Raw genomic sequence first — 15,000 nt, 5'->3', positions numbered from 1 at the left:
ATGTATATGTAACCACGAAAGTTTGGTCCAGACTCTACGGACGAGGTGTTTCAGGAGCATCAGTAGTTTCTGTGGGGGGGAGGAGCCTCCTTTACTTTGGGGTTTTTAACTTTATGAACAAAACTTTGTTTAAATCACCAGATGAGAGAAGCACTGAAGCACTTTGTGTTAAATTGATGTAATTTTCCTGTTTTCATAGCCCGAATTCTCGTCTACAAGAGACATAAACTCTAAAATCTGCAGAGAGATTTCACAAGTTCGACAGTCGTGAACTTATGTCGACTCTTTCTCCTGCTGCTTTAAACATGGATTTAATTCACTCCACTGAAATCTCTTGTGTGCTTACGGATTCGTCCTTGGTCTCCGCAGTGTTGACTTTTTTTTTCAATAGTTTGCTCATCGGTGAACTTGCTCACTCGACCCCGGTGTTCACGCTGAACAGCTCTCGATGTCACGGACTCATTTCAAAGTGATGTTACATTCCAAATAGAGCTCGTGAAGCCCGGTCACGAAGCACTTCAGCTGCTTTGGAGAACACGCAACCTTTACCGAGCTTCAACCTCCATTAGCAAAGTACAGAATTTTTTATTAAACGAATTACATTTTTATTCTCCTTTCAACACTTTATGGGTGATTTTTTTTCCCCTTCTTTCGTTGCAGTGCATATTACAGAGCAACACCAACACACGCAATTAGTCAGTCAGTCAGTCAGCACCAATTTAATGATTTTCTATAAAGTTAGCAAAACCCACTACGTATGGATGGATGGATATAAGCATGAGATTTCAGATTCCTGAAAGAGAAGCAGAGGGATGGGACACGCAGGTCGAAGAAAGAAAAGGGAGGAAAGAGGAATAAAGGAGAGACACATACAATAAGTAGAGAAGGACAAACTCGTGAATTCTTCAGTTCTTTTTTGAGAAAACACTGCGTCTACAACACCTGAACAGACTTTACTGTCCACAGAGAAACACATGATCTGAATCTGCACAGTGGAGTTTCCCCATTTTCCTCTTTGGGAGAGTTCGTCCTTCGTCCATGATCCAGGACGTCTTGATCTCCGTCCACTGTCCGTGCTTCACATCGGTTTATTAATACAAATGTCACATAAATCACACATGTACACAGTAAATAAATCTCAACACTGGATGTTATCTGACTTTGAAAAAGCGACTGAGAAAAGCAGTTGAAACGGAAACAATGAAGTGTGTGTTAATGTCGTGTGGATAAAAGGAAAATCCTAAAAGAAATGTGAGATGCTTCACGTCTCTTTTCTCGCTCTGTCTCTCACACAACTAGTTAAATATCTCCATAGAATTTCTATTTACCTTTTTTCTTTTTTACAGTTCGTTGTGCATTTGATTAAAGGTGAAAAAAAACGGTTGGACTCGTCATTTGTTCTGCTCGGCCTGTCCACATTCCCCCGAGCCGCTGGTGCTGTGTGTCAGTGCAACGCACACGTGTGAGTCATGTGACACACGTGTGCGTTGGAGGTTTTATTGAAAACGCTATTGATTCAGTGACGTCTTTCACTTCTGAACTACACTGTGGTTCCATTGCCTTGCTGCATTCCGGTTACTAACCCTAACCCTTCAAGCAGCAGCGAAGGCACCAGCCAATCAGATCCAGTTTGAGCTGGAGGTGAGTTGGGAAGGTTTTATTGTTTTCAGTCACACATGTGCAAGTACGCAACATCTGGTTGAAGATGCTTCCTAGTCAGTTCGCTCCCAGGAAGATTTGGGCAGGTGATCAGTTTCGACCTCTAATCGGGAAGTTGGGTCTAAAATCTGCCAAATTATCCTTAAGTTCTGCCGGACGTCCTCCTGTTTTTCTTCAGGAGAAGTTATGTGTTTGATCACATTATCGAAATTAAACTTATAGAAAACAATAGAAACAGGTTCAAGGACAGAAACAACCAAACGTCTCACTAACGGTGAAGCAGGGGAACAGGAGTAACGTGGACGAGGTGTGAAGCACAACTAATGTCAAATGTTAAAACTTTAAAAGTAGCACTTGCAGGGTATATATGACCTTGTCTATATACACAGGAAATACTTGTATATACAGTGATGTTCATAGAGCTGTAGTTATTCACACTATACACAGTGATGCAACGACTCTCAGGCAATCTGCACGTGTGTCCTGTCGTAAAACAGTGATTTTCAAGACGCTCGGTAAGTTTCCGTTTATTGAGCAGTGAAAGTGTGTGTGTGTGTATGTGTGTGTGTGTGTGTGTGTGTGTGTGTGTGTATGTGTGTGTGGGGGTATAATGAAGCAAGGAGGAATTTAGATTCATTTGAATACTAATATTCTTCCTCTAAATAGGTAATAAATGTGAGATTAAAAGGGAGCAAGTGGAATAATTTCCTATAATCACCCTCCTCAATCTTCCCAAACTGCATTATCTGTGATGTATATACTGTAGGTCAGAGCTGTACTTATCTTGTACTTGTACTTTGTTTTCCTGAGTTTTCAGTCTCTGGTAATTTCTCTTCCGTCTCATGAGAAATTAAAACGGGGAGTTGATCTTTGAGTCTAAAAACACGCTCGAGCTCGCAGCCTCTTGCTGGAGGCGAGTGTGCGAACGCGTCTCTCAGGTGACGGCTCGTTGTGTTTCTCTGGAGTTCGGATCCTCGCTGCTCCACTTACACCTCAGGTCAAAACGTCTCGTTGCTATCGGCAACGCTCCGACGACGTAAACACGTGTTTACTCAAACTTTCTAATGCTCAGTTGGAGAGTTTTGAGATTAATCAAAGAAAAACAGACCTGGATTCGAGCACAGAGCAGCTGAGTGATTGTTGTTGTAAGCTACACTAATAAAGATGGACGACATGGCAGTAACACAAAAATGAAGTCTCGATCGCCCCCTAGTGGTTGGCTACAGTGGAGGTCAGAAACCCTTCTCCTCGTTAGCGTTAGGGACAAGGAACAAACAACAACTTAGATTACACGTTAGAAGATGGTTCATGTAGTTTAAGATGGTTCTTTTCCCCGTTATGTTTAGGTTTCAGATAAGTTTGTTTTTAATTAGTTATTTGATGCTATACAATACGGGGGGGGGCTCTGATTGACAGCTGAGACACACGATTGGTCCAGTGGCGAGATGGCAGCTCCAGCATCCAGGATATTCTGGCTTCATGTCTAGATAATGGGAGGAGGAGACGTGTCGTCCATCTTTAAAACTCGTCTCATTTGCACGTGAACTTTGAGACTCTTTTCCCTCAGAGAGTCACAAACGCGTGCTGCGTTTAAGTGCTGCGGGAAAACTGGGACATCTGGACGATTACATCACCTCTCAATCACTTCGAGCCAATTTTATAATCTGAAACTTTGAAGATTGATTAAAAATCCTCTTCACCAGAGAAAAGGGAAAAAGAGTAATTTGGAAGGGGGGAGAATTCCGTTTGCATGGAACACAACCAAAGGCTTATGCAGTAAGTATCTAATATAAGACCACGCAGTGTTATTTCTTCACGGTAATAAGACCAAATGTTCTGCACCATTAATGTGACAATGACGTACTGGTGCCTCAGACTCCTTCTCTTTCTCCTGCAGTCCTTTCCGTCCAATTTAACCAATTTGTCAGAGCACAAAGTTGTTGCTGGAGGCGAAGAGATGTTCAGTCTCCAACGCGGAGCTGGAAAATAATTCCCCCGCTCTGCTCTGGTCAATAACGTTGCATTTCCACTGCCGCGTTATGAAAACCAACTGAAATCAGATTTGTCCACCTAGCTTACATAAAACATATCTTCTCATAACCGCAATTTCACGAGTTCTTTGGGGGGTTTTCCCCGACCTCAATGAAGGCATCACCTCTGCACAAAGGAGACTTCAAAATCTAATCTGAGTGAGTTATATTCCTATAAAACACGCGGGTGGCGTCTCGACGTGTTTACACACAAACACATCCCGGCGGATTCGTCTCCTCCAACGTGTGACGTGCTCAGATGAAGCCTCCAGTGAGGATCCATTATCCCAGCTCCACAGAGATGCTTCTCAAATGGCTGTATCTCGGTGATTCAGCAGCTGAGGCCTCTAATTGCTAATTCTGCCGGTTTAATTAAAGTTCAACACTACAGCCGCGGCTCTTTAAACCGTCCGAGCACGTCCTGGGAGACGTCCCTCATGTAAAACATATTATAAATAAATTGCTGTGGCTGATTGAAGCTTTTTTCTGCTCATTTTGAAAACTCTTTATTTCTGCTCGGGACCTTTAAACCTGCAGATACATTTCACTCACAGTGTTTTTATGTTATTATGTTTTTATTTTGGAATGTTCATGCAAGTGGGAGTCTCCAAATTTGAGAGAATAATTCCTACAGGTGTGTGAGTCGAGCAGACATGTGGATAAGATGACATCAGAGGAGCATTTTGAGGAGTGGGAATGAAAGAGGAAACTTTCTCCGAGGCACTCAACCATCAAACTCATTTTAATCAAGTTCCTGCTTTCAGGTAAAAAGTAGCGAAGTTTTGCTTTAAAACTCTATTGAAATTGAAAATTCTTTAGGATTCCATGTGGAGAGAATAAGAAAAGTTTTATGAGAAATATGAGAAATAATGTAAACAACTGTCTTAGAATCTGCTTCCTGTACCTCATCATTTATTTCAGCTTCTACAGGTGAAACATGACTCCTTGAATCTCAAGTCTAATCAACGTTGTTTTGTTTCCATCCCTCCTAAAGCCAGCGCTCTGTTGCAGCCTTTTGAGGATTTTGTTTTGTGCGTCTTCACAGCAAAGTGTGAGTCTTTACAGTCGGCCCCGGGTTTGATTTCTTTTTTTTTCTGTGAAGTGAGAAAAGCTGCAGCCTGAAGCCGCTGGTGCAGAGCCCGCTGCTCGACAGGTGGATCCACTCGTCAGCGCGGTTTGTTTTCCAGCTGCACTCGTCTCTCTCCGTCTCCGTCTCTCTGATCTGAGAGAATTCTGATCCGGGGCCAGAGAGAAACAACTGTTACCTGCAGCCACGCAGAATAACAAGCGGAGCGACGTGGCCAAACCGCGACTCATGGAGCGTGAGATGCACTTGGCGTGTGCGTGGGGACTGGGATTCGGCCTGGACAACATATTGGTTCCATAATGTGTGGCTACCGAGCAGGATGCCAAGGAGGAGCCCCGGAGGATTTCATACCCGGGCAAGCACCAGATAAAAACAGCCGCAGCAAACTCTGACTCTGCCTTCAACTTCAGCCCAGAACTCGTGATGCTGCAGCGGCTGCTCGCTGTTCTCTTCTCCAAGCAAATAATAAATCCTCTGCAGTTCACACAGAGCTCATTGTTGTATTTTAAATGATAAAAAATACACCTACTACAAGTCACATCTCAACTTTTTACTCCTGCGGTGAAACGCCTCTTTTGTTCCGTACGAAACCAAACTGCAGGAGCTGTTGTTGAAGTTCCAGGATGATGTTTCTCAAAAACAGCTAAAAGCAAATAGACTTTGTTTTTAAAAACATTTAAATTCCAAAGCCAAATTCTGGTTCTCTGTGTGCATTAGCTAAGATATCGTACATTTAGAAAAAACACTCGACTGTTTGAACACACAATAGCTCTTAGGGCTCAAAGCACGGTGGCCGAGATGTGGCCTTCAGATTTGAAGGTCGATGGCGTCGCTGTCAAACAATCGACCTTCAAACGCAGCCTCCGAAGAATCGGCCTCCGAAGCAAAATGCCACACATTGCAATGGAAACAGATTTGTGGCTTAAAATTCAATGAAGAAACAAAATGTTGCAGCAAGACATCGGCTCTGTGCAGAGTGATGATGAGACTTTAACAGCGAATTAACAGATGAAATCAATGTTAATGTTTTCATATATTGCAGATAAATAACTTGACTCATTGCACTTCCTCTGCAACGGAAATTAACGCCACCAACTTTCAATCTGGAGAAACTAGCTCATAGCAGAAGTGCATTAACGCACATTTTGTTAAATAGATTTTTGGGGAAACAGGAGCTTTGACGGACGCGTCTCTCGGAGACCAGGGAGGAAAATGAAGGAAAGACGAAAAGCAAGAGTTAACCAATAGGAGACTCAGCTTCCATTGAGTCAAACTACAACGATCAAACAAGGCAAGAAGTGTTAGATTTAACGTTTATCAAAGAGTTTGAGATAAAAATAGATGTTTCACTGGGGCTGGTTCCTGGGATATGATCTGTTGACGCTTTAGTTTCCATGTTCATGAAGTCAATGTGATTAAATCTGTGACTTTCTCCTATAAGAGTCATCGAGCACGAGCTCCTGCCGAGTGGACGTCTTGGCCGAGGAGACGAGGACGGATGACACGAAGCTGCTGTTTGCATCTGTTTAACTATGCACGTGTTTGCAGGCCTGTTTGTACAGTGGCTGTGTGGCTCTGTACGAATGTTGTGTGAACTTCAAACAGACAGACTAATTTAAAGGCAGAGAATATGCATGAAAACAGCACAGGCAGTTTAAAGATTACATTATCAAAAGGACTGTCAGGCCTCTGAACATGCAGTTAGATGGATTCAGCCTCTGGCAGAGCAGAGGAGGAAACCGTGGAAAGTCCATGGACTCGTGGAGGGGGGAAAAATTACACAAAGTTTACATCTATTCACATCAGTCCCACTTCTTTGAGTTGGTTATATCCAAAACAACAAGAGCAGCAGAGGAGCGAGCAGCAGGAGGAGGGGGCGGCGGTCGGCCAGATGCTCGCCGCGTGCTCGTAGAGACTCCTGGTTGATCTCCTCCTGGTGGGAGGAGCCACGGGAGGAGGCCGAGGACACCGCGTAGCTGTTCCGGTCGGAGCACATGTCGTAGAGGTTTCCGGAGAACTGCATCTTTTTGGATTCCTGGCGGAGAGACTCCCAGACGGCCGCCGCCTCCTCTGGACAGCCGGCCATCGCCATGTTGGCACAGTCATGGAACTCGTCCCAGGACCTGAGGAGAGACGGGGAGAGTCAGGTGGTCACTCTAACTTCATCTGTGTTTCCGTTTGTTCGTCAGCAAGATTACGCAAAAACAACGAGTTTATTTCTGTTATGTGTAGGGGTAGGAAACATCTGTGGATCTGATCTGGATAAACTGAGGGATCCTGAAATTCTTTGATATTAGGACTTCTGTTATCCCCTTATTGCCTGAATTAATTTCCAATTATATAAAAAAAAAATATTTTTTGTGTTTTTGGCTGTCATACAGATGCTTAATTAAGTGGAGATTTTTAATTTCAATATAGCATATACAATACATATAAAATTTAGGAATGAAGCAAATTAGCGACATTAGGCATAATGGGGCATAACTTTAATTTAACACATTTCCGGTCTCTGGTATGCAGATTATTATATTGATGCTGCTTTTGCTTGAAATTGAGTAACAACATATGTTTCTGTACAATCATTGCTGTTCCATCATTACAGTATTTAAAATACAGCTTAATACCTCAAAATAACTTTGCTGCACAGTACCAAGGGGCTAGTATGTATTTTACACTCCGACCACTAGATGGCGGCAGAGTAATTTTAATACCTTCATGGTACGTGTAGTATTTGCACCATCAGGCATTAGTGGGATAAAAAGACCGGAATAGGGTTTGAGGCGAATTCGTGACATTCGTTTACAAGGGGTTAAATATCTCAAAAACCTCATTCACAATATGAATCAGCACAAAACGTTTACAGATGTTCATTATTCCTTGATTGATGTGACCCCTGGTTGATCCTCTGAAATTATTATATTTCGAGTTTTGAGTAAAATATCTTCAACTCAATTCACCCTCGACGATTAAGTTGAAAAGTAATAAATCCATTTGCTTCAGTATGAACCAACAATCTCCCAGAAACCCTCACCTGACTTCACTAATGCAGACGCAGCTCTGGAAATAACCAACAATGGCACTTTAGTTCTTTCACCGAGTGAATCAAACTCCATCTTCCTGCTCCACTCACGTCTTTCAGTAGTTGCCATGAGAGCGTTTGCAGATTTCCACCGCTCGGAGCAAAGGTTTCCCTGATGTAAGAGAAACCTAATCTCGGAAAAACCTTCATTTATTAAAAGGAAGTGTTTTGTTGACTCGCTGTTGCTTTATATAAACCTCAGGGAAAAACGGGGTGTTTGAAACCGACAGGAGTAACAACAAGGGAAACGACTGAGTGGAGAGGAGGAGGAGAAAGGTGAGGAAGACGAGACAGAAGTAATTATCTCACACAGTTAAACAAAGCATTACACTTTGTGCTGTGTAACCTTCCAGCTCCAGATCCAAAGCGGAGTCTGACTGTAATTGGCTGCTAATTCTCCTTCTCATCACGGATGTGTCGGCTAAGTTGTCTCGGAGGAAAAACTGGCTGAGCGTTAAATACCCGAACAGAGGGGGGGGGGGGTGGGGGGGGTGGAGACAGTAGAAGCAGATGCCGCTGTTCAAGAATATGTCTGACATGAAAACACCCGAATGCTAACAACGCTTCAGTAGTTAACACCACACGTCAAACAGGAAACAGCTTCTTCATATTCTCAACAGAGGATTTTGGAAAAGCCTTATTATCCTCAGACTCCGCTATAGAAAAGTCTCCAGTTTGGCATTTGGTCCGAAGCCATTTTGGTATTGTAAAGCCAGAAGTGACCATATTTGGAGGAGCAGGGGGTGGAGCCTGATGGGGAGCTTGAGGACACTGCACATACATTCGTCTATTTGACTCTAAATGGGACGATCATTAGCAAAAAGAACATCATCAAGACTTGGAACTAGAGACTGAGACAAACTCAAAACTCTGGCTACGTCCACAACGTCTGTTTGGAAACATCTGGTGTCGGAACAATCTGAAGAACAAGTTCCAAACTGGGAAAATACATGAAACTCTGTGTGTTTTATGCTGCAGGCGTTGCAGATGTCGTCATTTCTAAACCAATTAACATGAGATCATTGTGTTCTTTATGTGTCTCTGTACTTGAGAGATTGATCACCACGATTTATTTTCACGTGAATCAGACGAATGTGATGGGATTAGATTCTCTCTGACGCTGTGAAGGATCCGATCATCGCTGCTCCTGCGTCGTGCAGCTGGAAGAGAACGAGTCGAGTCTCAGCTGCAGGAACTGAAAAGTCCCGAAAACTTCTCCTCATTTCAGAGGCTTTTTCTTATCTGTGCTGTGTGACAGTCTGAGAACATCTGCTTCTGATCACGAGATGCGACACGAGCACACACACACACACTAAATCACACACACACACACACACACACACACACACACACACACACACACACACACACACATCTCCCTTTGACAGATTCTAGCACAGAATTTTGTGACCGTTTCAACCCAGCGAGGTACACACGCCCATGCTCTGTCCCACACAGACACACATACATGCAGCTCTCTCTCCCTGTGTGTGTGTGTGTGTGTGTGTGTGTGTGTGTGTGCGTTTGGCTTGTGTCCATGGATTAAACACTCCAGAGGTCCAGCTGTGACAGAGCGGCTGCTGGAGGAAGACGGCTGCTTACCTGCTGCTGTGGGAGGAGAAGTTAATGGAGGTGTGTGTGTGTGTCTGTGGTGTGTCAACATCTGGCTATTGGCACACAATATGGTGTGTGTGTGTGTGTGTGTGTGTGTGTGTGTGTGTGTGTGTGTGTGTGTGTGTGTGTGTAAGAATGGAAGTGTGTGTTGGAGAATCAAAACAGCGATGGTGTCATGTCAATGTTGCTGACTTTCATCTGTTTTTGTGTGTGTGTGCTTGCATGTACACGTGTGTGACCATGTGTTTGTGTGATTGGGTTTAGGTGTGCAGGTCAACATCTGTCTATTGGAATAGGACAGTAACACAATATTGTGTGTGTGTGTGTGTGTTTGTGTGCTTGCATGCAGATGTGTGTGTGGCCAGGTCAGCATCTAATCATTCAGTGTCAACATCTGGCTCCTGGCAATAATAGATTAACACAACATTGACACTGATGGTGTTTCCGTGTGTGTGTTCCACGTTGAGGAATGGGGAAGTGTGTGTGATGGTGTCACGTGAAGTGGATGTGTGAGTGTGTGTGTGTGTGTGTGTGTGTGTGTGTGTGTGTGTGTGTGTAGGTCTGGGCTCCAGTCACAGGTGCTGCAGAGACAGCAGAAACACAACGAGGACGCTGACAGACAACCAGCTGCTTCCCGATGTGAGCCCCTCCCTGGAGTGTGTGTGTTCTGCTGTGAACATGCTGCTGCTGATACGTGGAAACCTCCAAACCCCCGATCTGAGCTTAATGTCGACTGGAAACGAACGCACGCAGCAATGTGGCCATCTGGGTGTTGACTACGTTTCAGGAAACGTTTCTGACATCTCGGGCCATTTTAACACTATTAGCTGAAGCAGGGGATACGGAGCTGGTGAAGAGAACAGAGAAAAGTATTCAGGCTCATTCAGGCTGCTTTAAGAAAGTGATCAACCAGATTTAAATGATGTTTTGTTTTCTAACGTTGAGCGTTATAGTGTTTTCATCGTTCTTATATCATACAATTCCTCTTAATACTGTAATATTCCATATTTATTTCTTACTGTACAGATCTTATTTATTTACATTTTCTCTTTTATATGCACAATACTCTGCACTTTTACTGCCTTTTTTTGCACTTCTGGTTAGATGCTAAACTGCATTTCGTTGTATAAGTACTTGTACTGTGCAATGACAATGAAGTTGAATCTAATCTAATCTAATCTAAAAAAAAATGAGCCTTAAAACGACAAAGAGTCTAAAGAGCAAAAGGCTTCATTCATAAGAAAGTGTACTGCAAATTGTGGACGGAATCTAACCATTTGATAGATAATAATAATAATAATAATAATACATTTTATTTCACAGCGCCTTTCATGTCACTCAAGGACGCTTTACAATTTAAAACAGGAGCAAGCAAAAAACAAAACAATTAAAATTAAAAGTGCAAGTAAAAACAGCATGGCAACTACAGTGAGAATGCAATCCTGAAAAGGTGGGTTTTGAGAGAGGATTTGAACTGAGGGAAGGAGTCAATGTTTCGGATGTCAGGTGGGAGTGAGTTCCAGAGTTTGGGAGCAGAGCGGCTGAAAGCTCTGCTCCCCATGGTGGTAAGCCGGGCAGAGGGGACAGTTAGATGGATGGAAGAGGAGGATCTGAGGGAGCGGGTGGAGGTGGCAGTGTGAAGGAGGTCAGACAGGTAGGGAGGGGCAAGGTTGTGGATGGCTTTAAAGGTATGAAGAAGAATTTTAAAGTTGACACGGAAGTGAATTGGAAGCCAGTGGAGTTGCTGTAGGATGGGGGTGATGTGGTGGAACGAGGGGGTGAGGGAGATGATACGGGCAGCTGAGTTCTGGACCAGTTGGAGCTTCTGGGGGAGACCAAAGAGGAGAGAATTACAATAGTCGATACGGGAGGTGACCAGGCTATGTACAAGAATAGAGGTGGTATGGGGGGTGAGGGAGGGACGGAGGCGATTTATGTTACGGAGATGGAAGTAGGCGGTGCGGGTGGTGATGTTGATATGAGATTTGAAGGAGAGTGAGCCATCGACGATGACACCCAGACTCTTTACCTGGGGGGAGGGGGAAACTATGGAGCTGTCAATTGAGAGGGAAAAACTGTCAACTTTGAGTAGAGTGGATTTAGTACCGACTAAAAGGATTTCGGTTTTATCACTGTTAAGTTTGAGGAAGTTTGAGGTAAACCAGGTATGAAGTGCAGAAAGGCAATCTGTCAAGGATGAGGGAGGAAGAATGGAGTTGGGTTTGGTGGAGAGGTAGAGCTGGGTGTCATCCGCGTAGCAGTGAAAAAGAATATTGAATTTACGGAAAATAAGGCCAAGGGGAAGGAGGTAAGTAATGAAAAGGAGGGGACCCAGGACAGAGCCCTGGGGGACACCAGAGGAGACAGGGGACGGTTGGGAACGGAAGGATTTGAGTTGGATGAACTGAGTGCGGTCTGAGAGATAGGAGTGGAACCAGTCAAGGGGGATGCCAGTGATGCCGATGGAGGATAATCTGTTGAGGAGGATGGTGTGGGAGATTGTGTCGAAGGCCGCACTCAGGTCAAGGAGGATGAGGATGGATAGTAAACCGGAATCAGCTGCAATAAGGAGGTCGTTGGTGATTTTCAGAAGGGCCGTTTCAGTGCTATGGCGGGGACGGAAACCAGATTGGAACTGTTCATATAAACTGTTTTGAGATAGATGGGAATGGAGTTGAGAAGCAACGATTTTCTCAAGTATTTTGGAGATGAAAGATAGGTTGGAGATGGGGCGGAGGTTATTAAAGTTGTTGGGATCTGAACTAGGTTTTTTGAGGATTGGGGAGACAGCAGCCGTTTTGAGGGGTGCGGGAAATAAATAAATCTAACTAGGTTACACTTCAATGGCACCTTTTTCCTTTTGCTTCTATGACATTATATGTATTGTACTTGATTTTTGCTATATATTTATCTTCAGTTATATCGTTCTATTTTATTTTTATGTTTTCATTTTATTATTATCCGGCGTGTATGTGTGTATCTGTGTGTGTGAGTACGTGGGTATACTTCTGTTTGTATACGGTAATTACTTTATTTATGCGCTGTTGAATGATGATGATTGTTGTCCTTCAAATCCCAATAAAAATTTGATCACAAAAAAAAAAAGAAAGAAAGTGATATGCCGGTTTTAAATGATGTATTGTTTTCTAACATTGAGCTTAAATGAGCCTTAAAACAGCCGGAGAGTACAGAGAGTCTAAAGAGCAAAAAGCTTTATGTTAAACTCAGAGTTTATCCTGTTGACTGAGGATCGGTGTGAATGTGAGTTCCTAACCTTCGCTGCGTGGAGGTTGATGTGACAGTTTTAAAGATGATGTATTGATGTTTGTCCGAGATGCTTTTAATAAAAGCTGACAGTGTTGTAATTGCCACTGAGTCGTCAGCAGCACCAAGCAAACAGCAGGAAACACCAGTGAGCTCTGCAAACACCGGAGAAGCAGAGCTATAACAAAAACAAACCAAACTGTGCACGTCCCACAGAGCAACAGAGCACCTTTAAATCCATTATCAAGAAAAACGAAAGAATACCAGAACTGGAAATCTGACAGGAGAGGGACGCCCACCAGAACCAAACCTCCCAGGCGGGGGGGGGGGGGGGGGGGTGCAGGGAGTGGGCGTACCTGATCAGAGCTGTGAGGAAGAGGAGCCAGAGACGACACTGATAACAGAGAAATGTAGGAAATCACGTTTGGACACAGCGTGTGGAAAACACGAGGAAGGTTCTCTGGTCAGATGAAGCTCGGGTAGAAGGTTTCAGCCATGATGGGAAACAATATGTGTTCTGCAAACCCCCCCCCCCACACACTTCCCATTACCCAGAGAACCAACACTCCCATGGTGAAGTGTGGTGGTGGCACCATCATGCTGTGGAGGATTTCTAGCATCAGACTGGGAAACTGGTCCGGACGTGAATGAAAGATGGAAGATCCCAAAAACAGTCCTGAGGAAAACAGAGTCTGAGCAGGATCTCTCGACCAATCAGGAGTCAGCCTCACCTGCCAATCACAGCATTTCACTAAACATTTAACATTTAACAGTTAAACATCATCTAATTAAAACCAAATGATAAAGACCATTAATTCATTTGATTTTGACTTTTCAGTTTGGCCTGTGTCCCATCCACTAACATGGAGGAGGCAGAGTCAGTGACCTACACTTCAGGCGACCACCAGGGGGCCTCACTGTTCAGGAGCAGTCATGTCATCCATCGTTCTACAATCGTTGGTTTCAGTCTGACAGAGATTTGTATTTTGGCCTTGAAGCAAAACAAACTGCTGCTGTGACTAAAGAAAAACCAATAAAAATACACAAAACACAATGGGCTGCAAATACACACAACACACAACCCGATAGACAAATGCATCGCACACTAGAAGAGGCGGGGCCAGGAGGATCACGCCTCATCTCCACACGTCAAATTGGTTCAGTGGTTTTTGAGGAATCCTGCTGGGAGACAAATGAATGAAATCTAACCTCCTTGGTCGAGGTGATAAACACAACACAACCTCATCCATGAACACAATATGCAGCGTGTTGTATCGTGTGTGTGTGTGCAGCACGTGTGTGGTTGTGTTTGCGTGCACGTCTCATTCTCAGTTGAGCTGCAGTTCAACACCTTCAGAGACGAATGAAAACTCTGTAAAAACAATGTTTATTTCGAGGTTGTGATAAAACGAGACGGGAGAAAAACACAGAGCTTCACTCTGACGAGGTTTTTACGGATCAAGTCGTGTGTGAGTGGGAGAACAGAGATGTTTCTATCTGTGCAGGAGGGTGAAGGAAGCCGTCCTGCAGCTCGTCGACCTGCTGACCTCCACCAAGGCCACTGCAGCTCAGCCGTGTTGGTTTTAATATAAAGAGCTTTGTCCACTCGACCGCAGGAACACAATCCTTTTCATTTCTTTGCTCCTTTTCAAATCATCAACAACCCTGAAGTGAGAAGCTGTTTATTTTATTCCACCTTTTACTACGTCAGCCTTGGACAGAACGGTCACGACACTCTCAGGTTTCTACAGGATTTATAAAAGGACCCTCATAACTGAGGCTTCAGATAGAATCACTCTTACATCCATGTTGTGTTATTTTCAGCTCTGATGTACAGTAAGAGTAGAAAGGGAAAATTGGGGATGTGAGCTGAACAATCAAGAGTATATTTTAGAATTTACACTTGTACATTCGATTAATATAGAGGTGAAACCATAACTCATAATCTTTTTCTGGAAGGGGAGGCCTGACTGCCTATTTATTTTATTTTGTTTCAAAATATCTTTTTATTTTATACACGCTATTCCCTTGCCTGTCTCCTGTCATCCTGCTGATTGTGTATGTATGTATGTTTGTGTATACATGGATGTATATGTGTATGTATGTATATATATATATATATATATGTGTAAGGATATATATTGCAGTGCTCATTGTTAGTTTGGGGTGGGACTTTTTTGTTGTTGTTTTGTTTGTTTTGTTGTCTGTTTAGTTTTTCTAATGTTTGTACCATAAAACGGTTAAAAACCAATAAAAAGAATATTAAA

At 43.5% G+C, this 15,000-nt stretch overlaps 1 protein-coding gene across 1 annotated transcript in view; it reads right to left on the bottom strand.

Moving 5' to 3' along the window:
• Positions 1–6,601: 6,601 nt before the first annotated feature.
• Positions 6,602–15,000, bottom strand: part of nrn1la (neuritin 1-like a) — a 33,710-nt gene continuing 25,311 nt past the window's right edge. Inside the window, exon 3 of the mRNA XM_061076455.1 lies at positions 6,602–6,899. Coding sequence (XP_060932438.1) covers positions 6,602–6,899 — 298 coding nt within the window. The remainder of the gene's footprint in view (positions 6,900–15,000) is intronic.

The sequence above is a fragment of the Limanda limanda genome, chromosome 8, assembly GCF_963576545.1.
Source record: "Limanda limanda chromosome 8, fLimLim1.1, whole genome shotgun sequence".
Lineage (NCBI taxonomy): Eukaryota > Metazoa > Chordata > Actinopteri > Pleuronectiformes > Pleuronectidae > Limanda > Limanda limanda.
Note: the sequence above shows the minus strand (reverse complement) of the source record. Positions and strands in the feature narration are given on the sequence as shown.